This window comes from Diaporthe amygdali (genome assembly GCF_026229845.1).
Source record: "Diaporthe amygdali strain CAA958 chromosome Unknown NODE_8_length_1307975_cov_65_857355, whole genome shotgun sequence".
Lineage (NCBI taxonomy): Eukaryota > Fungi > Ascomycota > Sordariomycetes > Diaporthales > Diaporthaceae > Diaporthe > Diaporthe amygdali.
Window position 1 is genome coordinate 738448 of NW_026517028.1, and position 24221 is coordinate 762668.

The 24221-nt window shown below is 52.3% G+C and overlaps 9 protein-coding genes across 9 annotated transcripts; 4 read left to right on the forward strand and 5 right to left on the reverse strand.

Annotated features, from left to right (window-relative positions):
• Positions 1-300: 300 nt before the first annotated feature.
• J7T55_013467 (uncharacterized protein) lies at positions 301-1905 on the reverse strand (the record flags this gene model as incomplete). The annotated part of the gene is made up of 3 exons (XM_053141264.1): positions 301-1202; positions 1329-1660; positions 1721-1905. The coding sequence occupies 3 exons, from the start codon at positions 1903-1905 to the stop codon at positions 301-303; spliced, it is 1419 nt and encodes a 472-aa protein (XP_052995808.1).
• Positions 1906-4006: 2101 nt separating this feature from the next.
• Positions 4007-5907, reverse strand: J7T55_013468 (F-box domain-containing protein; the record flags this gene model as incomplete). The annotated part of the gene is made up of 4 exons (XM_053141265.1): positions 4007-4046; positions 4136-4402; positions 4568-4601; positions 4788-5907. The coding sequence occupies 4 exons, from the start codon at positions 5905-5907 to the stop codon at positions 4007-4009; spliced, it is 1461 nt and encodes a 486-aa protein (XP_052995809.1).
• Positions 5908-7009: 1102 nt separating this feature from the next.
• J7T55_013469 (methionine vitamin-b12) lies at positions 7010-8343 on the forward strand (the record flags this gene model as incomplete). The annotated part of the gene is made up of 3 exons (XM_053141266.1): positions 7010-7346; positions 7403-7717; positions 7781-8343. 3 exons carry the CDS (start codon positions 7010-7012, stop codon positions 8341-8343), a joined length of 1215 nt encoding a protein of 404 aa, XP_052995810.1.
• A 599-nt stretch (positions 8344-8942) lies between these two features.
• Positions 8943-10845, reverse strand: J7T55_013470 (uncharacterized protein; the record flags this gene model as incomplete). Its single annotated transcript, XM_053141267.1, has 2 exons — positions 8943-9107; positions 9301-10845. 2 exons carry the CDS (start codon positions 10843-10845, stop codon positions 8943-8945), a joined length of 1710 nt encoding a protein of 569 aa, XP_052995811.1.
• Positions 10846-11871: 1026 nt separating this feature from the next.
• J7T55_013471 (uncharacterized protein) lies at positions 11872-13572 on the reverse strand (the record flags this gene model as incomplete). The annotated part of the gene is made up of 2 exons (XM_053141268.1): positions 11872-12804; positions 13015-13572. 2 exons carry the CDS (start codon positions 13570-13572, stop codon positions 11872-11874), a joined length of 1491 nt encoding a protein of 496 aa, XP_052995812.1.
• Positions 13573-15602: 2030 nt separating this feature from the next.
• Positions 15603-16460, forward strand: J7T55_013472 (uncharacterized protein; the record flags this gene model as incomplete). The annotated part of the gene is made up of 1 exon (XM_053141269.1): positions 15603-16460. One exon carries the CDS (start codon positions 15603-15605, stop codon positions 16458-16460), a length of 858 nt encoding a protein of 285 aa, XP_052995813.1.
• A 1395-nt stretch (positions 16461-17855) lies between these two features.
• J7T55_013473 (uncharacterized protein) lies at positions 17856-18701 on the forward strand (the record flags this gene model as incomplete). Its single annotated transcript, XM_053141273.1, has 1 exon — positions 17856-18701. The coding sequence occupies one exon, from the start codon at positions 17856-17858 to the stop codon at positions 18699-18701; it is 846 nt and encodes a 281-aa protein (XP_052995814.1).
• A 605-nt stretch (positions 18702-19306) lies between these two features.
• Positions 19307-22104, reverse strand: J7T55_013474 (dimethylaniline monooxygenase; the record flags this gene model as incomplete). Its single annotated transcript, XM_053141274.1, has 6 exons — positions 19307-19625; positions 19702-19934; positions 20004-20186; positions 20572-21281; positions 21337-22017; positions 22077-22104. 6 exons carry the CDS (start codon positions 22102-22104, stop codon positions 19307-19309), a joined length of 2154 nt encoding a protein of 717 aa, XP_052995815.1.
• A 984-nt stretch (positions 22105-23088) lies between these two features.
• On the forward strand, positions 23089-24082 carry J7T55_013475 (short-chain dehydrogenase oxidoreductase; the record flags this gene model as incomplete). The annotated part of the gene is made up of 2 exons (XM_053141275.1): positions 23089-23306; positions 23380-24082. 2 exons carry the CDS (start codon positions 23089-23091, stop codon positions 24080-24082), a joined length of 921 nt encoding a protein of 306 aa, XP_052995816.1.
• Positions 24083-24221: the final 139 nt, after the last annotated feature.

Consider the following 24221-nt stretch of genomic DNA (forward strand, 5'->3'; position numbering starts at 1 on the left):
ATAGACTACACATATACACACACCCTCTAGAGATAACGGGCTGACCACCACTATCAAGATCTCTCTGCCGCTCCTCATACGTGATGTGACATCCGTCACATGCAGCTGCTACAAGTAACGTGAACATGCCTCGTCGATGAACATTGTGGTCGCCGGCGTGTATGTACCCGGAGACGATTCGGGCCTATCCGGTTTGTATCACTACAGTTATTCACGCGTTTGTGCAGTTGTGTAGTATCAATGCTCATTATTATTACCAATAAACTCAAACAACACTCTTAGGACAAAGTCCCGACTCGCTTACGCGTTGCTAGCACAACTCCACGGCTCGTGTGTGCTGTTGCTCGCAAGGCTATCTATCACACTCCACAACCCCAACGCGCAGAGCATGAAGCCCACGACTACAAGTGTGACGTTGGAAACCAGTCCAACTGTCATCTTCCAGTTCTTTAAGTACTGGCCCCGGTTCAAGAACAGCCACATGATACCCGGAACTCCGTATGAGAACCAGCTCACGAACAGGGCACAGATCAGACTCAGAAGGCTGTTGAAGACGGGAATCGACTCCGAGATGACAAACGCAATCACCCAGATCGTCAACCCGAGGCACACCCACCCGGCGTCCCCGATCAGTGTCCGCCTGTGCATGTGTCGCGTCTTGCCAAGGATCCGGCCGAAGATGTACCTGGCCGCAACGTGGCCGTAGATGACACCGGCGATGACAATGGTGGGCAGCGCAATTCCCCAGATCACCTTCCTCACAACCACGGAGCCGGCCGCCGAGAGCGCAGGCGAGGGTACATCAGGGCCCACGTACACATAGATGACCACCGCGGCGACCAGGTACAGCGCCGTGTCAAGGAACTGCAGCATGCACAACGCCTTGGGCCAGTTCGTCTTGATGTCCAGCTCCGAGATGACGTTGAAGAAGCACGAGTGTGCGCAGAAGGCGATGGCAATGTTGGTTACCGACAGAAAGGCCCCCGTGAATCCGAGCTGGCGCGTGATTTCTATCGAGGTGGAGCCGATGGGCTTCTCGACCCCCACGTCGACGATGGTGATGATCACCGCGGAGAAGATGGACAACGAGGATGCGATCGACAGGTACGACGCAATGTTAAGGTTGCGTGGAATGTTGAAGAGCCAGAAGATGACGAGCCCGACTCCCGCCCACATGACGGTGCATTGTGAGCTGTTGGTCACTATCGAATCATTTTCAGTTAGCGACTTAATTCTCTATGGTTCCGAGAGGCTTCTTTAGGTATCTCTAGGGTGTAGAGACAGAAACGGGGAAAGTCTTGGACGCGAAGAAAAAGGAAAACACTGACATGTGTTCATGGCAATTGTGAAGGTAAGCAAATGGCTGCCCATTACGAAGATCTGAAAGATCGTCTGGCCCCATCCCAGGAACTCCTTGCAAAAGGCGCCCAAGGCAGGTCCGCCCACGCTCCGCCCGACGATCTCGCCCACGCCGCCGAAGGAGTCGACTTCCGGGTACAGCCTGCAGAACTCGCCGAAGACCAACCCTGAGTATCCCGAGAGAATGGCCATTACGACGATCAGGACGATACCGGGCACGATCCCCACGCTTGCAATGACCGATGGGAGCGAGAGGATACCGAGAGACACCGTTTCTGCGAAGAGGACGGTTCCAGCTTTCCTGTTGAAATTGTTAGAATCCCTGTTCGTCCTAGGAACATGTTGTTCTGGAAGCACTCACCACCAGGACAAGGGCGTCAGGTTGATCTCTGCGCCATCTTCTTGTGCCACACTGGATGTTGTCCTCGCGTCATCTGTCCGGTATGCTGGCGGGCTCGAATCCTTCTTTGAGACATCGCCTGATGTGTTCGAACCTGTCTCCGGATCGATAGGCATGGCGTTCTTTTCTTGCTCTTTGGGCGCCATTCTCTCAACCTGTTGAGTCTCCTTTCGGATCACCGTTTTCGAGGTTGGCTGCAACGGTCGGGAAGGGTTTTCAGTTCCAAGATCCGTTGGTGCTCAGCTCAGGCTAGCACTTTGGTTGAGAACCCGACAGGTGTAAGTGCGGCCCTTAGTAGTTCCACGAAGGCCGTCGAAGAAATGCGAGAAAAAGTTGGAAGGCTCATTGAGCTCAGCGCATCATCAGGCGACATATGCTGGATTTAAAGAAAAAGCCATCTAGCATTGGGTCATAGGCATGATTAATCCTGATTCGGGGCCGCAATCGGATACAGCAGCTGATGGCAAATCCAACCGAATGACTCTTTTAATCCGCCGCGTCGGCTCCATAGTATAGGCTGGGTCTGGCCCGGGCACGGCTGGGCACGGTGAATCCCGGCCGGGACAGCTGGCCCCGATCAGCCTGCTTCAGACAAGGTTTGTGAGGCTATCGACAGCTCCATTTTAGGCATGTCGGCACTTGAAACAGAGTTCGAACCAAAACAAGTCCATATCTCGTGGTGAAGCCGCCGATGAGATCGAGCAAGAACCCTTAAGCCGCGACTTTCCATCCCAAAGTCGAGTCCTCGAGATGTCGTGACCCTCTCTGCCATGGGAAAGAGCCGCTGCGTGGTCGGCTCATTGTGGAAAATTCTCGCACATTTGGTAAAATTTACGTGATGTGGTGGAAATTTTCTGGGGGGGAATGGAACCAGGACCCGCTTTTCGACTCTGGATTAGAACAATTCGCCCCCTCAGATTTCCGAGAGTCAAAGCAGCGCCGCCGCATGAGCTTTGTTCACCAGCATCAGCCGCCCAGACATCTGTGTGTGCGAGTTCGGTGACGGGAAAAAAACTGCCTCGAGACTGCCTCCTGTCGTGCTGGTGTATCCTTCTTCAGGGGCGATCAGTGGACACGGCTGCACGGCCGCCTCACGCGTAACGTGGTACTGCTGCAACCCAAGCGGTATGACCCTTGTCGCGTGACCCCACGGGGTTGGATTCTGTGCCTGTCATCTTTATGATAGCCTCTGTCATTGGTCAATTGAGACGACGAAAGAATGAAGCCTGGATTTCTGATATGCACATGTCGATCATTGACTGCTGAACCAACTCCGAAGCTCTTTGCCGCCACCTCGTGCTGCATGATACTTATGTCAGGGGGCTTGGCAGAAGACTACATGACTCCACCGTCGAAATTATTGAAGAATCACTGGAAGTCCGCATTGACTAAGGGAAAGGATCGCAAGACAGCTTCAAAAGTATCGAGTTCTCGTGTAAATCCTAAGAGAATTCCTGGCACAATCTCATCATAGGCACATCCTGATGTCCAATAGGTCGACTTCAATGTTCTGAAGCTGTTGGATTCAGGGCGACAAGTTTGAAGTGATATACGAGGTCCGGAATTGTGACCGAACCATAAGCTTCGATGTAATCCCTAGGCAAGGGGAAGATATCTACTGAGAAGGTTTGGACCAATTATGATACACGATGCGTGAATGCAAACTCTCCGATCATACACACGTTGGGAATAGCTTGTCTCAACGTAGCATCAGGTGACCTTGTCATACTTTATCAGCTCTCCTACTCTTAGCAGGACGCAGAGATGTCAGTCCATTGCAAACGTACCAAAGTCCCTGAAGCCAAGTAGACCGCCTTCCAGCACGTCCGTCCTCAAACGACCGCAACAAGTCAGGTTCCGACCACCCAAGTCCGTACTTAATTATCGATTTTCGTTCGGACACTAATCATCATTGCCATGAAAAACCCGGCGGTCACTTAGGAAGCGATCCATCCAAGCCACCTCATCAGCCGCCAGAGCCTGCAGCAGCAGGTCCGACACGGTAAACTCCACCTAAGGATCCGTGTGTTGAAGGTAAAGCCACACGCTACTTAGGGGTAGAGTAGTGACGCCCGCGAAGGCAAATCGACGGAGGGATCCTTGGCTGTGGAGGCGGAGTTTGAAAGATTAGCAACTATTCATTGTTGTTGCAGGGTGTAGTCACTGCTCGGAAAGAGGAGTGTAAGTAAAGATGTCTGGCTATGACCTCGCAAGGTTGAGAAGGGGCCAACTCGATTGCTGGCTGTCTTAGAGGTAGTAGAGGTAGTCGAGGATAATTCCAGCACCGCTAAGAAGAAGGGTTGGCTGGGAGATTCACGAACAAGAAGTAATTTACAGAGTGGCAACACGGAAATGGGAACGAGGGGGAAAACTTACAAAAATGCAGGACCGTCTGCGTCATCATCGCTGCTAAATCCCGCCTCCATCTCTTCATTGTCTCCATCATTTTCAGTCTCTCCTGGCTGCCGCTTCACAAAAACGCCCTCTCTTTCCACCCTCCATTCTGCACCGAAGTGTCTCACATACTCAACCGCCATGTCCCAGCTCTCACGATCTGCAGCATCGCCTGATTCGAAAACCTGAAGATGGCGCCAATTTCCCGCGGAGCTGGAACTATCGAACAACTTGGGCATGATCTTGCTACTGTATGAATGGTTAGCATTTTCATGCCGATCGCAGCGTACGTGACGTGTACTGTAGGTTCTTCGGACAAATTGTCCTAGGCCCATGCCTGTGAACATGTCTCGGAGTTACAGCGCATGTAAACGCCAAGTTACGTGTAAGGGATTCATTTTTGAGGAAACATACTAGCTCGTATTACGCTCAGCCCACAAATCGTCCACTGTGAAACCCAGAGTCAGCTTCCAACCCGGAAAGGAACAGCACTGCTCGAGAAAAATACGAAGTGAAATCAAAAATTTCTATAGCGTCCCTAGCAAGCTTCTGAAAAAAGCAGGAATCAAGACACGTAGTGAGGTAATTTCAGATTACGAGAGATGCAGGTGAAGATGCCTCCTGGGCTACTTACTGTCCAGGTGTTCCATCTCCTTTTTATCTTTTAGGATGTCATTTCGTGGCACGAGCTGCACAAAGAGGCGGTCGATACGCGGAAGATTTTGCACCAAGGTATTAAAGTGTGTTGACAAGGGGAAGATACCGACATAACTAAGATCGCGGATGGTAGGAGTAATCAGAGGCTCATCGTTGGGAAACTCCTCTGCCCCAAGAAGAGCGCCAAGCATGGATGGTGGACGTCTGTGGTAGTACTCGTATGTCTTGTAGACGCGGGTGGAGGAACCCTCATTGAGGAGGAGGGATGTCCAGGGGCGGATGGCGAAGAGAGCGCAGGGGACGCGTTTGGCCGGGGGAGTGGCAGAAGACGCTGCCGTAGAAGGCTGCGCCGTGATTTCGGAAGAGGCTGGAGAGGACGACCCTGCCTCCTTATACGGAGCACCAGGCTCGTCGTTCTCCTTGTCGGAGCTTGCAGCAGTGTTTTGACTCCGAGACAATGACAGCACATGATGTGACTGGTGAAAGCTCCACGCGTCGCCGAGGAAGAGCATTCTGGCCAGCAGTGATGCCAACGTCCGAGGTGAGGCGATGATGGTAAAACGGAGGGGGTCAAGCAGGTCGAAAATCAGGTTCCAAAGCCAATTCGAGTCCTCGTTGAAAACCATATCCCTCTCCCGGCCAACGCGGTTCCATGGGCCGAACGGGTCTGGGCTGTACCCATTGTCTCCTGAGCGGCTTAATTCGGCATCACCGCCGTTAGATCTCACTCGTGTGCTCTTGACAACTACGAGAGTTAATGTCTTTACATATGATGTCAGGTTGTTGTCTCGCACGAAGGACAGCAGGGGTATCATCGAGTGAGGACCAGTGGACAGCTCTAGATCGACCAGGCTCAGGTCCGAGTGATCTAAATACCAGACGGCGTTCCGGAAGAGAAGAGGAAGCACGGTGGCACGCCATTGCTTGTTAACGAGCGAGAGGTTCTTGAGGTTCTGGGACGAGAGGTCGGGGTCTTTAAGCATATGCGCATGGGGCTGGTCGTGCAGGCGTCGGTCGGACGGGGCCTCAGCGTCAAGGAAGCTGAAGATGTGAGACAGCATCTCCGTAGGGAGTGCGCTGATGTCGATGGTAGTCATTATCACGGAAGTTGCCGGGATGTCAGGCTAAACAAATGCAGGTACTTGAGAGGTTCGTAGGTATCATGGGGGATCATCATACGGCATTGTGGGATGCGGTGAGTGGTGGTTGTGAGTGAGACAAAGACGGATGGGTTGACGTCAAGCCATGGCCATCGATAAGAGACCCTGAGACGTTATCGCGGCCCCTGATCCTTGTCCATGTGGCCCTGGTTTGGCGGGGTTCAGCGGCCCCCACCTCTCACACACAGCCGCCTTGAAGCGCGTCCGACTTCCTGCCAATGTGCAATGGCAACGTCCCACCGAGGATTGTATCGCAAAGGAAAGCATCTTTCACGAAGTCTGCATCAGGATACCTAGGTACCGAGGTACTGTGCAGGCGTCCATTATAAGGGCTCGGCAGCTGCAACAAGCCGCTGCATGTCATCCACACGCCACTCTTTGCATGCTGCGCAGCCAATTCCACCTCTCTGTCTTCTTCCTGCTACCAGCACAGCTCGGTTTGTGGCTGGCGCATCTATCCCTCGCTCATCTGCAAAGCCATCTAGCTCATCGTACCACCTGCTTATGTAGGTCTCATAGGCAAGAGCGCGGCATGCGATGACACACACATGCAGCACTCGTAGGGACCTCTATTTTCCGAACTTCCTTCGTGTGATATAGTCATGCCTTACCAATTGCATTGCAGTTCAGTCATGGTGCAGCCAAGAGGCGCAATATTTGGAGCCTCCCGCTTCTCCTCCCCAAACCCCGCTGACATGTCACCAATTAACACTGTCTCCAAATTCATTTGGCCAAACAATGGCGGGGGACCTTGGTCCGCAAGCATAGGCTACCGACAAACCGGGGAGATCTGCCTTCCGGCAATACCAAGGATGCGACTATGGTGATGGGGTTCGCAGGGATCTATCGGCAAAACTCCTGACGTTTGGTATAGTTTGAACTCCAGGGCGGGGGAGGCGACGTAAGAACCAGGAGATGGCGACGACATTTCTAGCAATATAAACCTCAGCTCGTCGTCTAACAAACGAATTTTATAAGCCAGACTTTCACCTCCCCGTAAATACCCGCTTGCTTGTACACAACCTCACTGAACTACACAATGGTCGCTAAGAAGAACCATCAGCGTCCCCCCTTCCGGGCTGAGCACCTTGGCTCGCTCCTCCGACCACAAAGTCTGGTGGACAAGCGTATCGCTCTGGACGGCGAGAAGGCTGTAGTCATCGCCAATGACAAAGAGCTTCACAGCATTGAAGACGAGGCTATCAACGACATCGTGAAGGTCCAGCTAGACTTGGGGTTCCACGCTGTGAATGACGGCGAGTACCGTCGTCACCAGTTCTGGGGCACATTCTTCCCTGCTCTTGAGGGAATGGAGGAAATTGAGAACCCACCCCTGGAAATATTCCGGCTTTATGTTCCTGACTTAGCTGCCTTCAGTATGTCGTTTACTCCTTATGCTCGACTACTGGGCAAGAAACTGACAACGTCCCAGCCGAGGCTGGTCACAAACCTGGCGAGTCTGTGATTTGTACGGGCAAGATTAAGCATGTCGGCAGCACTTATGTCGACCAGTGGAATTACTTGAAGAAGCGCCTCCCAGCCGAGTACGTCAAAGAGGCGAAGCTGACCCTGCCGGCACCTGAGTGGTATCACCTTCGCTACCAGCCCGGCAAGGCATATCCGAAAGAGGTATACGCCAATGACGAAGAATATTTCGCCGATATTGCAAAGGCGTACAGAGCCGAGCTGCAGGTCCTGTACGATGCTGGCTGCCGCAATGTCACCATCGACGACCCCAATTTGGCCTGTAAGTCCAACTTCTTGAACACAGTCGCATACAAGTTCGGTCAGCCGCTGACAGTGCACTAAGACTTTTGCTCGGAGAAAATGCTTCAAGGCTTCAAGGACGCTGGAGAGGACTCAGAGGCCCTGCTAGATAGCTACATCAAGCTTTACAACGATTGCATCTCGCAGCGTCCCGACGACCTTCACTTGGGTATCCACCTCTGCCGCGGCAACTTCGCCTACAGTCGACACTTCAGTGAGGGCGGCTATGACCGGATCGCTTCTAAGCTCTTCAACGAGATCGAGGCCGATACTTATTTCCTCGAGTATGATACCGATCGCGCCGGCGGCTTCGAACCTCTAAAGGAGCTACCGCCGTACAAGAACGTGATCCTGGGCGTGATCACTAGCAAGTTCCCCGAGCTGGAAGACTTGGAAAAGCTCAAGGACAGGGTATACCAGGCAGCAGATTTTGTGGCAAAGGGCGCGGGCCAGAGCCGCGAGGATGCGCTGAAGCGGATCGGGGTGAGCCCTCAGTGTGGATTTGCGAGTCATCACCTAGGGAACAGCGTCACTCGGGAAGACATGATTAATAAGCTCAAGCTGGTGAGGAAGTTGGCGGATACCATCTGGCCGAATGAACCATAAGGCTTCAAGTCAGATTGAAGCTCCCTGCTTCTCGGGAAAACCCTGTTGAGAGCGGGGGATGCTTGTTATCCATCAAGGATATGTGCTTTGTACCAAACGCTTTGTTCAGAGGCCTTTCTTTGCCAATGTTAGTACAATTTCAACAATTCATAGTAAAAGCGCCAATATAGTCCTTTACTACCTAGGCATCGATGTATCCCATCGGGATTGAATGCCCAATGCGATCTTACACATTCAAACACAGCAGAAACGAAGGCAATTTCCTGCCATCTCAAATGGAGATGAGATGCGTGTCTGCTGTATGCGTACAAGATCCACCAAGACATCAGCATCGTTCACCACAGTCTGCTTTCTCGCTCGTAAGAGATGTTTACAGATTCAATTTACATGATCAGAGCCTAATACAGTCTGAAGGCGTTGGTAGCCTCTTAAGCTTTCTCCCGAGCCACTCATATGCTCAAAATGCAGTCTTCTAATAGCAACATTCTCGCACTGAACCCATTCTTCGATTCTCAAATATGCCGTACATGCGCAGATCGTTCCCGCGCTTGCTGATCCCGTACTCTCAACTCCGCCGTTGTCCAAGTGGGCATGTCACCTTAACCTCGTAATGGATTGCTGTCGGAACCATCGTCGTGTCCCTTGATGTAACAGTTGACTAGACTGTCCTTGCAGGGACGTCTGTCACACCTGTAGTGGAAAAGTCTCTCCCTCTCGGAGAATGACATAGTCAGACATTCTGCTCCGTAAGGGTATCTCACGTACTATCATGTCCATAGTCAGTCCAGGTACCAGGGAATAGAAGACGCACTACAAGATAGGCACACAGAATTCTGCGTACACATCGCCTGTCTCACAAGCAAAGGCCAAGTAAATGCCTTTTGAGGCAAGCCAGCCAGCGAATGTGGCAGGGTTCGACTGTCAAAAGGGTGCAAATAATGTATGGGTGCTGCTTACCGATTTTTGGCTGAGTGTTCCACGTCGCACTTCGTCGCGGAGCAGTTCCACCACATCAGCCCAGGTTCCACTTAGCAAGTAGACATACCAGAGGCCGAGGACTACCTGATCACTGTTTAGATGATCGAACAAGCCTTGGAGGTCTCTCAGGTGAAGGGAGCAGTTCTTCAGGTGAATGTTCTGGAGCTCAGGCGAGGGGAGTGAGATGACGAGGGGCCCGATGCTGGTGCGGTCTGGATCATGCATTCGGTTGTCTTCAAGGCAGTATCTCTCCTGGAAAGCAAAGTCCAATGCCATCGAATCCAGCTTTGGTGATCTCATGAAAGCGGTCAAGAATTTCGAAAGATCCGTGTTTTCTTCATGGCCCCTAGAGGGCCTCCAGACGTGTTTCGGTTCGGCTCTGACGCTAAATTTGAACGACTGCAAGCTCTGGGCGAAAGACTCGAGTTGTGACTTACGGTCGCTATCGAGGTTCAGCTCGAAGATGTGAGCGGGTGTCAGGTCGAATTTGAGATGAGCCAGTGAAGAACCCGCTTGGTGGATTGCCAAGGGGATTTCATAGAGAAGTTGGGTGGGTGGGTTTTCCACTCCCATGACCCTCGCTTTTTGCCAGCAGACTGTGTGTAACATCATGTCTTCGACTAAGGGAATGGGATCCGTGGCCAGATTCTCCAGTCTGTGGCGAAATCTTGCACTGCTGAGCTCACTGTCGTCACAGCTACGTGATCTGTCCTTGATCACCAGGTCGTTGAGGCGGTTCATCCTGCCAATCGCTGAAGCAATGGCCTGTGGAAAACTGTCTCCGCGGAAGACAGCCTGCTGCTCTTGAAATAGATTATGATATCGTAGGTAGCCGTTGTATAAGGCGTTTACGTGGTGGACATTGATATGGGTCCCATCGTCGTAGTCTTCCGTGAGTGACTCCGTGAATGCGACCCAAGAGCGTCGAATCTCCGCGAATTCCCTGAGACGAGGATTGTCTCGAGGCATCATCTCACTCAAACGGTCCAGCTCCTGCATGCAAGCTATGGTGAAAGAGCCCACGCTGCGAGCAATGTCGGCATTGTAGGAGTCGACTGAGACGATGAGACGGCGAATGCCTTTTGAGATGGCCGGATGGCGGGACATTTCATCGAGGCGTTCGAGCGATTTTGGGTTCGGGCTGACATAGATGGTATGCAACAGAAGATGAGAGCTGGATTTGTTGAGGCGTCGCGAGGACAAACGCAGATGTTTAATGTCAGAGGGGTTGCGGAGCTGAAGGAAAGTCGCCATGAGAAGCTCGTCGGGCAGATCATAGATCGTGAGAGGGCGCAACAGTGGCCGGGCAAGTGAGTCAAAGACTTCTCGCAGTGCGCTCTGAGCCTCTGTCAGCTTCAGCGACACAAATCGGAGCTTGCCGATGGATACTTCGAGGCTACCACCCTCCAAAGTCTCAATCTGGGCCTTCACAATTTGTTGCGTTGAGTCGAGGTTGTCCAATTGTTTGCGAATGTCGTACAAGTGAGTTCGCCGACTCTCCGGTGTAAGGTCGACCGAGTCCATGATTGCGACGTAAAGCAATCTTTTCTTCTTGAGGGAGGTTTTCAAAGCTGCTTGAGTATGTGAATAAGCTCCAGTGGTGCACAGGCATTGGAGCAGCTTACCTGCAAACAGGAGTTTTGAAGTCTTGTTCAGCCAGTGCTGTTTGTAAAACAGCTGGATGACCTTCCACGGATAGTTTTTTCTTAACTAAAAGGTCCTGAGCTTGAACTAGCTCCAGAAAACTGTAGGTATGGGGAGGTCAGAAGGGCCCAAATGTCAAGGGACGCTCGAGCTGGTGACTGGAGAAGCTTTGCGCAAGTGATCGTTTGGCCAAACGATGCGTCGTTGAGTAGATGAGTGAAGGTGTTGATCTTTGCATCTGGGATGATTCAAGTAGCACGGTCAAAGTGAAAACCCATTTGAGGCTTTCAAATGGCTTGAACTGGGTTGTTTCTAGGTATTGGGAGTTGGGGCCAAAACTCGTGCGTAGTCTGGCTCGTGGTAGGAGCTTCAGCCCTGGAGGTTACTTCGCCGAAGTGAAGAAGCCTAACGTTATCTAGCCAGAGCAATGACAGCTTCTCTACTGCGACCATGTAAAAGACGGACTGCTGTCAAATACCTGTAGTGGTCAGATGAAAAGTTCGTTTGAATGGATCTAGAGCACAACATCGGATGAGAACTCCTTTTGCATCAATTCCAGTGTAGGGGCCTTTTTCATGATTGGACTCAATTCTCTTATCTCTGTATCATCCTCAGGAAGACCTGACCGGATATTCTCACTGTTAGAGCCTTGAGTGAGCCGCGTTCACCCTACTAAAGCTGCATTCAACTTCCGTAGACGTTTGGGTGTTGAAGAGACCATTGCTTCACCCTTCAGCTGTGCTTTGATCATCCTGCCTGCTATGGTAAGGCTTACCCCCAAGATGGCCCCTTGGAACTGTGTTCGCCAGTCCCTTTCATCGTCATTCGACCATGAATACCGCCGAAAAGGCCAGGCTAGAGGTTTTCTTCCTTGCAAACTCCATCCATGCTAGCCGCTTCATTGTCTCAGGTTGAGTCGGTATTCATTCCATTGCCTGCTGCTTCATCCTGTGTCACCAAGAACGGGTTGCGGATTGATGCACCTTGAACGTATCGACTGACCAAACTCTCACGTCCACCGTAAAACATGCGGAAAGTTTGTTCATCAGAGGTAGAAATGGACCCTTGGTCTGTGAGATAGGTCAACTCGGAGGTGGAATGTGCTATGGCACAGAGCACATCCAGCCCTTCAGCCCAAGTTCCGCTGAGGAGGTGGACATGGTCGAATTTGAAGACAACTCCAGGTCGAAGACCACTGATGAAAATCTTCAGATCGCTGAGGTGCATTGAGGCACTGACCAGGTTGACTTTTCGGAGACGAGGCCAACGAAGCGAGGTCAGTAGTGGTCCAACATGTGCAGATTCGTGCCGACCAGTTTGTAGCACCTGTGGAATTACGAATTCAAGCGTAAGTACCTCTATGCTTCCCGATCCCAAGACAGCGCTCAGGTACCTTGGGACACTCGAAATCCTTTGTGAAAGGTCTAAGGGCCCCATAAGATGTCGGAAAGTGAAGACTTTGAGGCTCCTAGCTGCGGCCTCGAGACTGAGCAGCTGATCCTGATCATGAATCCACCTAGTCATCTGCGTAGAAAGGAATTCAATTCCTACCTCGACTGTGGAAGAACATGCTGTGTGGACTGCCGATTGGATCTGAGCTACAAGCTTTGATGGTGCGACCTTTGACCTTTTGTAGTGCCAATTGATTGACTGGGTGATCCACTCATCGAACAGATCAGAGGCACCGGGTTGATCTGTCCACAGCGTCGTGTAAAATCCTTGAACACTCGCTCGGTATCTAAAATCATCTTTAAAGCGAAGACTGGTGACGGTGGGCATCTGTCCTGCTGCGGCCGCTATGGCCTGCACGAAGGTCCCGTCCTGTAGAGTGCGCTGTTGCTACTCGCACGTTAGTCTGTACTTCTCATAGCCTCGGTGCAGGAATTCGACGTCAAGTATTTGCTGGTTTGTCAAAAATTGTTGTCTCGTCCTGGACTTCAACCAAGACCACCAGAGACGCAGTCTCTCCTCAAAAATTGGCAGAAACTCAGCCCAGGAAGAGAATCCTCCCTTCTCCAAGATTTCGCGGCGTCTTTCGTCGGAGCTCACTGCTCGAATGTTGTTTTTGAAAACCACTACCGTTAAATTTCGGAATGCCGAGAAATCAAGATCGTCGTAGGACCGTAGACAGATGTGAATGGCACGGATGCCTTTGGATATGGCAGGATGGCTAGAAATCTCCTGAGCACGGGCGATTGATGCTGGTGTCGCGCAAATTTGGAGGCAGTCAAGCAAGAAATGCGAACTTGTGCTGCAAAATCGACGGCAGGTGAGACGAATGTTTCTGATATTAGCATGGCCCCTCGTATGGCCGAAAATACTCATCAGAAGCTCATCTGGAAGGTCCAACATGGCGAGGTGGCCAACTGATGATCGAGCATCGAAGTCTTTTTGCAATGAAGCCTGAAGTCGGTCCAGTCTGGGCAGCTCGCTCTGTAGCTTGTTGATCCACTCCAGAGGGCCCGATTGCTGTCTCATCTCTGACAACAGTGACGTCAAGTTCTGTTGCATTTCGCCTATCTCATCGATCCTGGACGATTTCGAGTCGCTTGGAGCCTCAACCATATGTTTGTTGGCATCTGAGATGCTACTGGAAGGTAGGAGCATGTTGTGGTTTATCGGCCTCACTGCCCCCTCCTTTCTGTATTCAACCATTTTGCTGGGTAGTGATCCCACAGGATGTCCTTACGCGGAAGGTTATCCCACTGTGAGGATATGTGTTGAATTCGACGCTTGTTATATCGAAGCGAAAGATAAGTGACGAAAAGAGGCTGTGCTTCTGAAGACTGGTTTTTCGATTGAATTGGGAGAAAAACAACTATCGCAATCGTTTGTCGAGTTGGCAGTGTTGATGGGGACGGAACTTTTTCCTCGTCAAAGAGACGCAGGTGTCACTGGCCTTGTGCAGAGGGCTACGACGAGGTAGCTGGTTTTCTGCTTGGAGGTGAGTTTAAGTTAGGATTCAGGGTTGTAAACTCGGCAAGCACCTCGGGGTACTGTTGAGAGAGCAGAAAGGTAGCCAACGTAGACCTGCGCTGAGACCGCCCTGCTAGCTACATATCATCTGCTGGATGCTTGTTGATCAGCTTCAGATAGTGATCAAAAACCAGTCACTGCGTGCATGTGGAGGATGGATCGCAACATCTAAAGCAAGTCAGACTCCTCTGTCTGAAGATAAATGATGTTTGACAATTTTCTTGCCTTGAGCATTCTCGTCCTATATCGACTGGGTTTGAAGAAACTGAGCAAAACCTCCCTGTTTGGTCATTTCTATTAGCCCCAAAAAGAATGCACCGTTTTCCCAATGGCAGCCGGCGGAAAAATCATGGGGCCCTTGTCAATGGCCTTGGTACGCAGTGCTAGATGCATCAAAATGCTGATATTATCCACAAGCAATTCTCAAGTGCTGTGTGTGAACCCAGACTTGATTCGAGGGGGCCGCAATGGATGGCATACTCTAGAACAGAGGAAAATGGATGCACCCATGCCCTCTGAGCATGGTTTGAGCCCCATAAGGCTTCCTGGATTTAACACATACCGGCATTTTTGGGCAGAAATTACGGTTCCATCCTTGTGATATGATGGAACAGCACGCCATCCTACTTTTTGGTTCATTTTGTAAGCTTTGTCAGCTCTTTCTGAACAACGGCATTCAATGGGAGAACTTCATTACGGTCTTCCCAGTGATAGACCTCGAGTGCTCTTACATCAGAATAATGGAAGCCAGGTAACAGTTGCTACAGTACCGACCAAGATTGCCGGGCATAAAACCCTTCCCTGCTCACGCTCCTAGTAAATGGGTGCGCCCAAATTCCTGACGTCTGTTTTGTGGTTTCACACCCGGGCGGCTTGGCTTGACACGTTTGTTTAGCAGGCAGTGCTTGGTTTCTTATCACATGCTTCAGTAAGCTCAAGCAAGCCTCAAAAGTTATTTCGAATCGAAGCTCATATACTCTGATACCGAAGCCGTAGATTACAATTTTTGTATACTGCTTTTCGTCAGCCTATCTAAGAAGATGGCATATACATCATAGGGGATTTTGTCGTCCGGGTCCATGTGTCCTAGAGCCTCATGGAATGGCATGATTGTATTCTCTGAGGCTTGAAATGGCTGTGGAATTTGTGCTAGTGTTACATGAGACTCCGCTGCTGAGGGCTGTTGTGTTGTCATTGTCGTGTTAAGTGCTGGTTCATGCTGTCGTGGGTCTCCATCAGAGATGGGCCGGCGTCTGTTCTTGGGCGCTTGGCCGTATGAGAAACTATGTCCGGTGCCATCGATCCCAAGAAATGGCTTGTAATGAGCTGTGAATTTCTCTTATATGATGCACAAGGTGCAGTCGCAGTCAAATGGGGCTGTCTGCAAACTCACTTTCTCAAATCTGCGCGGTACTTACAGTACTTGACTGCACGGGCCACAATGTATCTTTCATCCTCTGTGTGGCCCGTGCGCAGATGGAAGCTGCCCTGCTTAATAAGAATCGAGGACGAAGACCAACTTCCTACATCATTGACTTTGTGTAAATTTCGTCGGTGATGTTTCTAATTTAGCATGTGCTATACCAGATGACATCGGAAATATACATTCACATCCCTTCTGAGCTTTTTCTTTAATACAGCGCAACAAGAACCGTCCAGTTATGGCGGCTAGTCCCAGCAAGCCTCTACATTTCCTCATCACAGGCGCGGGCCGCGGCATTGGTCGAGGCCTATCCCGCCAGCTCATCCAAAGGGGCCACCGCGTCTTTCTAGTAGACAATAATCAAGAGGAGCTTCGCCACACGTGCGACACGCTCACAAGTTCAGTGTCAGCATCATCTCATACCCCAAAAGCGCCCAAAGTCTTCGACGCCCTGCATTGCAACCTACGCCAACCGAGCGACATCGAGAGGGTCGCAAAGGCAGCCTCAGACTTCTTCGCAGATCACCTCGATGTTCTCGTGAACAATGCTGCATTTACAGCTGGCGTTGGCGGTCCGAGTATCCTCGACTCTGAGGACGGCCAGTTCATGGCTTCATGGACCGCCAGCTTGGAGACGAACCTGACAGCCCCGGTTCTTCTGAGCAAGGCATGTCTGCCTATGCTGAAGAAACAGCCAGATAGTGGACGCGAGAACGGCGGCAGTATTATTCACATGTCCTCTACGCGTGCCTACCAGAGCGAGCCAGATTCGGAAGGCTATGCCGCCACTAAGGCCGGCCTCATCGGCTTGACGCACAGTATGGCCGTCAGCCTTGCACCCGCGGGCGTCCGAGTGAATGCCATCCTCCCTGGTTGGATCCACGTGGGCAACGAGTGCAAGGAAGCCGATGAGAAAGGCACGAAGTGGGAAGAGGGGCTGTCGAAGGACGATCAGAAGTGGCACTTGAATGGGAGGGTTGGCAAGGTCGACGACATCCTCGTGGCCGTCGAATATCTCACCAACGCAGAGTTTGTCACAGGCACGGAGATGGTTGTTGACGGTGGTGTGACAAGAAAGATGGTCTATCCCGAATAACTACAAAAAAAAACTAAAAAAACTTGCACCGCCGTGGAATAGATGCATGCGATAGGCGTTGTCCCCGTCGAGGTTCGTGAGGCTTGCTGCGCCAATCTGTTCAGTGCATGCCGATCGGCATGGCAGGGGGCAGAGCCTACAGAAAATTCATGCAGGTATAGCTTACTTTTCCCCTGGTGAGACTGCGGCATGATAAGCAGCGAACCCCGCCATGCTTTATATTAGCCTGCGGCCGGGTTGACGAGTGACAGATGGTGTAGTCCTGGCTCAAACTGCGTGTGGGTGGTGGTTGCAGGTCGCATTCTGCATGCGGACAATGGCATAAGGCAGGGGCAGGATTGGTCTGCACATGCAGCCTGGCCAACGAAACGTCTTTTTGGTGCCGGGGCGGTCGATGTAATTCGTAGTGTCGCCGGATCATCATCTGATAGTGAGAAGGCAGACTGGCAGGCTGTGTCCACAGGGCAACACTGCAGATGCGCCGTTACCAAACTGGTCGGTGGTCTTGCCCCTCTACTTGAACGATGTTTGCAAGGTAATTAATTGTGAGGGGGGTGAAAGCACCGCCCTCCAAGCTGCCTTGGTTTACGTGATGGAAACACATGGAATTGCTGCTGGGCGTTGGGCGAGATTTACCGTGCCAGAGCCTTGTGATATAAAAATCGGAAATGTCGATGATGCCCGCGGGTGTTCCACCGTCACCAACTACCGCGTCTTTATGCTTCCAGCGTTCGCAATTCGCTAGACAAGGCTCTATGGCAGAGGCCGTGGGACTTGTGGCCAGCATTGCTGCCATTGCTGGCCTCACGGACGCAGTATTCAAACTTGTCAGAGAAACGAACCACATCGTGAGAGGTATGAGAAGTCTTGCTGAGGAGACAAAACGATCCACTGGTCAGATTCAGCTCACTGCCGGAACTATCCATACGGCTCAGGCCACGCTTTCAACATATAGCACAGCAATTGAAACAGCAACACAATCGCATGTCATTCAATTTATAGAGAACAACACTACTGCCTCCGTCTTAAAGTTGGAGTCGCAGTACCTCAGCCTTCACGTTGACCGACTCAGACAAGGGATCTGTGTTCTGCAAAATAAACAGATTTTTGTGGCCACCATTCTTTGGCGCTATTCGATCAAACAACATGTCAAAGATTTGAGAGAGGACATGCAATTCATCGAAAGCAATTTGACACTGCTGTTGGGTTGCGTGCAACTGGAAATAGCTGTGAAAAGAAAGACAAGAGATGAGGCTGAGATGCAAGTCAAGCTTTTTGCACGACCATTATGACACAGACTGATCAGACCCGTCCAGTAATCACTACAAAAGCGCACTCAAACGAAAGGAAAAAGAAATCAGGAGGCTAAGAAAGAATCATCTCTGCTTGTGCGCTATGGCCGGAATATTGGGCCAAGAATACTCGACAGAATCTCTACAGCAGTATGATATCGAAGTCAATCTGCACCTCCTCCTGAAGCTTTCCGGAACACTCAGGAGGAGAGAAGAGGTTCCAAGATCCAGTCGAACAAGTCCAAGTCTGCGTACGTCGTTATCAAGCAGCAGAGGAACATCGAAAACCGAGACCAACAGAAGCGAGCAATCCATTTCTCGGCCGGGAGAGCATCTACAGCGTCCCAGACTGCCCTCCCTGTCGTCTCAACATGGGCCCGGTCCGTCTGAGGTGTCGTCGAGAACAAATTCGCGCGTAAATGATGACCCAGGTCCTGCGGAAAGCACAAACCCGGACGAGGCGGTGGCGGAGGCAGGACCATCACAAGCTACCGCTGTCACACAGAGGAAATTCTCAAGCGACCGCAGCGAGGATGACTCCATCGGTGTCCGCCCCTCGGAAGGGACCCTTAGGATAATGACATCCCCGGACAATCAGATAACGCAAGGTGAAATCAGATACGAGGAAATCTCCAAGCCCGTCATTGCCATCGTTGAGCCAGAACAGGGCTTCAATTTCCTGACGACTTTCCGGGCTAGTGAGCTAGGTTTACGGAAATTTGTCCACCCACATGAAGATGATAGTGAAGAATCGTGGATCGTCGCCCCAGATGGAACGAGAATAAGACCAGATGGTTACATCGAGCTCGAATGGTGCCTGCCCCAGTCAAAACCCATCAGGCTCCAATTCTTCGTGTTGCCGTGTTGGTGCGAACGGGGAATAGTACTTGGGGCGCCTTATGTTGAAAGGAAGAGGCACTACAGAGAACGCGGAAGAGATCGCAAATAATAGTCACAATGGCAGGGGAAGGAAGTAGAGAAGTCTTGAGCAGATTGAGAAACGCAAGGCCAATGGAAGGGTTTTGTACCTGCTTTTCATGAACACATAGCCACTAATTTTAAGTCTGTAACATATTCTGTCTTTTTCTGAGGTTTAGCAGCGTGCAATTCTGTCTCAGCTGCAAGGAAATATGCTGTATATTCCGATAGCTTGGATAGGATGGCTCCGGCCTCGCCTTGAAAGGTACCTGTGAATCGCTCAGATGCTCCCTCGTAGCTTTCTCCGGCCTTGGCGTGCGGATGTTCCACAAGGCAGAGCTTTGCTCGACGCTGTTTGAGCGGATCAAAGAACCACCTGAGTCCAGGCCTAGGACTTATTACACGGCTCCAAGGCATCCCTCGCAGTATGATTGTAGTGGCCCATTGTCTAGATCTCGCTGCGGCAGGATGCCTGGGGGAAGTGGTTGTTTCGAGTCGGCGCAAGCGCAACAGCCTTTTCGGCGTTCCATGGTCCGACCCAATATGAATAGCCTTGTCATAGGGCCAGCCCCGCCAGAGACCTGTTATAGCTTACCGATCATTTGGCGTAAATCGATTCGTCTGCCCCTGTGCTCCTCATGTTGGTAGCGGTTGTGGGTTGTTCCCAACGGTCTTGTAGAGCTCCCTGAGCTCGAACTGCTCCTGGCCGCCCTCGGGGATCTCGCCGATGACCCTAGCAGGCTGGCCCGCGACGATGCTGAAGCTCGGTATGACCATGTTGGGCGGGACCACGGAGCCGTCGAGGATGCGCACGTAGTCCTTGATGATCGCAAATTCGCCAACAACCGCGTTGTTTCCTATGTATACGTGGGAGCCGACGCTGGCGGCCTGGACGACGGTGCTCTGCCCGACGAAGACGTGGTCGCCCATGCGGAGGGGCATGTAGGTGAAGATACTGCGGTGCGAGGCACGGTCAGTCTCAGTCGGTAGAAATGTAATGATAAGCAGGAGGGAACAGGGTCGTGGCCTACCCCTTGTACATTCGTCCGGGTGGTCGCAGGCAGCTGCCCCTGCTGAGGAAGCAGTACCTGCCGATGGCGACGGCAGTGTTGTTTGCTGGGGCGCCCCCGCTGGAGCTGGAGACAGCAGTTCGAGCAAGATCGCCTCTGATCATGACCTCTTGCTGGATCACGGTCTTGCCGCCGAGCATGATGTTCTGGGTGCCGACCAGGGTAGCTTTGCGAGCTACCTTGTTGCCGGTGTCCTAGATGGGAGCTCAGAGTTAGGAGAGACGGCTTTGGAGATGGGAAAATGAGAGTCAAGGTAAACGAACGGTCTCGATGTATTCTCCTCTGGGCGCGCGCCTCGACATTTTGGGCGATTTGGCAGTTTTGACTTTGGCAGTGACTGCCTGCGATGTGCAGTGCTGCTGGCTTGCCGGTAACCCTCCTGGAGGGATACCTAGGCCGACGCGGTCCCGGTGCGGCGACAGACCTGGACGCGGCGCATCTCGCGTCTGGAGTTGATGGCCAACATTTAGTCCTAACCCTGGTTTTTGTCTCGAAAATCAGTCTCCCCCACGGCCAACTAATACTTCACAATCACCTCTCGAGCATCTTGTCTTTAAATAGCTACAGCTCTACCCAATCCCAATTACATATTATACTAAATTATTGGTAAGAATTGAAACACGACACAATATAATACACCCAAAATGCCTCAAGAGCCTTCTTTTGCGATGGTCATTTAACACCCAGATGTTTGAGTTCTCCTTTGCTCAATGTCCCCCCTCCCGCAGCAATCCTCAGTAATGTCTCCACGGCCAAGTCCTCCTTCGCCCCATAACCAAACAATCTCCACTGCGCCGCGCTAGGAATCCCAAACCACACAGCATTCAATACCTTAAATGACCGCCATGGATGCCCGCTCGTAACGACCCTTCCCAAGCACTTCCCGAACGACGGCACTGCCCCCAGTGGCTCCAGCAACTCATCATTGTACGGGACAGCGTGCGTAACCAAGGCATGGCGTTCTGAGCCCACGAAGTTCTTCTCCTGCCATGCTTGGAATTTTGTCACCTCTTCCCTCATCTTGGGTTTGGTGGGGAGGGCGATCCGTCCGGAGAGCACCGAGCACGCCCAACGCGCTTGTGCCTCAAACGTTGGCGCAGCAGGCCCTACCAGCTCAACGAGGCCCATCACGAAAAGGTTGTCGTAGCGGGGGGAGACGATGAACTTGTACAAGTCGACACGGTTGGTAGGCGTCTCCGGTGAGCGAAGCACATCGCTGGGTAGAAATGGGTAGTCGAACTGGTTGTAACCCGTGCAAGCGATGATGGCGTCCACCTTGAGCTCCTCGGTGAATGCTTCCTCGCCCTTCACGGTGGAGATGACAAGACCTTCTTTGTTCAGACTCTCCACGCTTCCTCTGTGGATGTCGATCCTTTGCGTCCGGACCTTCTCGACGAAGTCACCGCGGACGGTTGGGCTCTGCTCGAGGAGCTTGTGTGATGGTCTCATGATCTCTGGCTGTTTCCCTTCAACAATTTGCAGAAGCTTCGTCTGCAGCCATTGTGCTGGCCCTGTTGGCATCCAGACCTGGGTCGCACGATCTGCAAGGTGGTAAGCGTCGGTCTCTGGGCTCGAGGCCCCCTGATGTCCACTCACTGTCAAATGCTTCACACGGCTTGCCCAACACATAGCGCGGAAGAACCCACCCGCCCCGTCGTGTGATGACATGCACTTCCTCTGCGCCAGGTGCCACCTCGCAGGCAATGTCGACGGCGGAGCTGCCGAACCCTATTATCGCAACCTTCTTGCGATCGAAAGGGCCGGGCCGACGGTAGAAGTGACTGTGCATGAATTGCCCCTGGAAGTCGTCGCGCCCCTTGAATTCCGGGATGGAAGGCGTGGACAAATGTCCAACGCAGACAAAGACCGCATCGAAAATGAGCTCTTCCACCCCGTCCTTGCCCTTCTCCTGAATACGTACAGTCCACGAGCCATCCTCTCTAGGCTCAGAAGCCAGCACACGTGTACTCAGCCGTATATGCTTCTTCAGCCCGAAATGCTCAGCGTACTCGCACATGTACTTCAGCTGCTGCCTGTGCCCGAAGTAATCGCCGTACCTCGCTGGGTCCAGTGGGAAGTCAGTCACGGCCGAGGTATCCCGGCACGAGTTGAGCACGACGCCATCGTAGATGGATGACTGCACGCTCTCGGGAGAGTCGGAGGGCGAAACGTCTGGCTGGTGAGCCCACTGCCCGCCAATCTCGGGGCGGGCCTCGAAGCATTGCACCTCAAATCCCTCCGCGAGACATTCTTTGAGTGTGGTGATGCCAGAAAGTCCTATGCATCCGCAGGGTCAGAGGTCGAGCAAGACACCAGCGCGCGCGAGCAAAACATACCGGAGCCAATTACGCAAACCTTGGGCATGTCGGCGGCTGTTAGGGCAGGGACCAAATGCGACTTCGCTGGGCTGAGACAAGACGGCGTTACTCAAGATGCTTGGGGTGAGCAAGTGCAGATCAGATCGAGGTACTGAGACCTTGGCACAACTTCAACGTGAGGCCGCAGCTGCTGATTGGCGTTGTGGGTTGGAAGAGCTGCAGGTTAGACAAGCTCAGGCAGTGCCCACACTGCGGACGAAATGACCATGAGCTGAAGGAGACTTTCATTTCGACTGCGCCGCACGCGATGAGGCATCTCACGTCAGCAAAAGAAAGCATGGGTTTGGATTAAACTTCCAGCCTTTATTGACCGTACTCAATTTCGATGTGTGTATCCAGATATCAGCAAAACGATCACTAAGTATTTCTCTAGGTTTACACCCCTCCTTCTTTGACACTGGAACGTTGTCTCTAATGCATGTCATCGCGCTCACCGTATGCATGTGACACAGCTCACAGGGGTACATCGCGCAGATGCACAAGAGTACGGAATTGACCATGCAGGAACTGAGTATACATACATGCGCGCCTACGCACATATATCTTGCAGCAGGCTATCACAAAGTTAGGTGACAAAAAAGGTCATAAGATGAGAGATTGCCCCGGAAGAAGGACGATTTCTAGAACAGTACGGCGACAAGTACCTAGCTCCGAAAATGCAGCTCGGTGAAACCTTCCTGTTTTACACAATTCAGAATGCCGAGCGAGCGTGAAGAAGACAGGGGCGGTGTTCTGAAGATATCATGGCAATGGGATATGAACAAGAAGGCTGCATGAGGAAGAGCATCAGGGTTCCAGTCGAGCTGTCGTGGACGTCACCGATCTCCCCGCCGCAAGTCAAGTTTCTCCAGATGCCCCAAGTCCCTATCCGAACTAAGAATATCAACATAAATATATAGCCTCAGAACTGTCTCAAGAAAACAACTTTCCCTGTTCATTACACTCTGTCTGCCATACCCAGTCAATCAAGATGCCCTTCCCCCACAAGACAGTCCTCATCACCGGCGCAACAGCCGGCATAGGCCGGGCGCTAGCGGAGCGCATGATAGAGAACGGCGTCTTCGTCATCGCCGTGGGCCGGCGCAAGGACCGGCTGCAGGAGCTCGAGGCCAAGCACGGCAAGGACAAGGTCGTGGCGGAGGAGTTCGACATGACCAAGACCGCCGAGATCCCGGCCTGGGCTCAACGGTAAGGCCGGAGGGTTATCATGAGAAGACGACCAGGAAGCCCTCCCAAAGCAGGCCAGCTAACTCGCCTCAAGCATCACCAGGCAGTACCCGGCCCTCTCCTGCATAATCCTCAACGCCGGCATCCAGCGCACGCTGGACTTCACCAACCCGTCGTATGAGGAGCTGTCGTCTAAGATCACCAGCGAGATCGACACCAACTACACCTCCCCGCTGCTGACCATAACCGCCTTCCTGCCGCACCTCATCTCGCTGGGCACATCTTCCCCCTCCTCCTCCTCCTCACCCCCGGCCGCCGCCTCCGTGATCCTGGTCACCAGCGGCCTGGCCCTCGTCCCGATCGCCCGCTGCGCAAACTACTGCTCCACAAAGTCCGCCCTGCACCACTTCGGCCTGTCGCTCCGGTCGCAGATGCAGTCCAGCCCGGCCACCCGGCACGTCCGCGTCATCGTGGGTTTTCTTTTCTTTCCCCTCCTCCCCCCCTCTCACCTGGCGGATCAGCTGACGCTGAGGATCTTGTTCAAGGATATTCTCCCTCCCGCCGTGCAGACTGAGCTACACGAGCTCCAGCCTGAGCTGGTGGCGGCAGGCCAGGCCCAGATAGGAATGCCCCTAAAGGCCTTCATCGACGAGACCTGGGCTGCCCTCGACCGGTGGGACGAGAACGAGAATGAGATCATGGTGAACGAGGTGAAGCAGAGGTTTGGGCATATCGATGATGAGAAGAAAGCGGCCTTCAAGCGCCTGGAGGCCTTGATGAAGGGCATGAAAGGTTGAGGTGACGACCACCACTGTTGACGTTGCATTTCACAACATTACTTCGCGTTTGACTTGGGATTGGCTCAAGATTTGGCTTGAATTCTGTGTTTCTACCTAAATACAACATCGCACATGATGTGGTGCGGGCAAAGTGAGG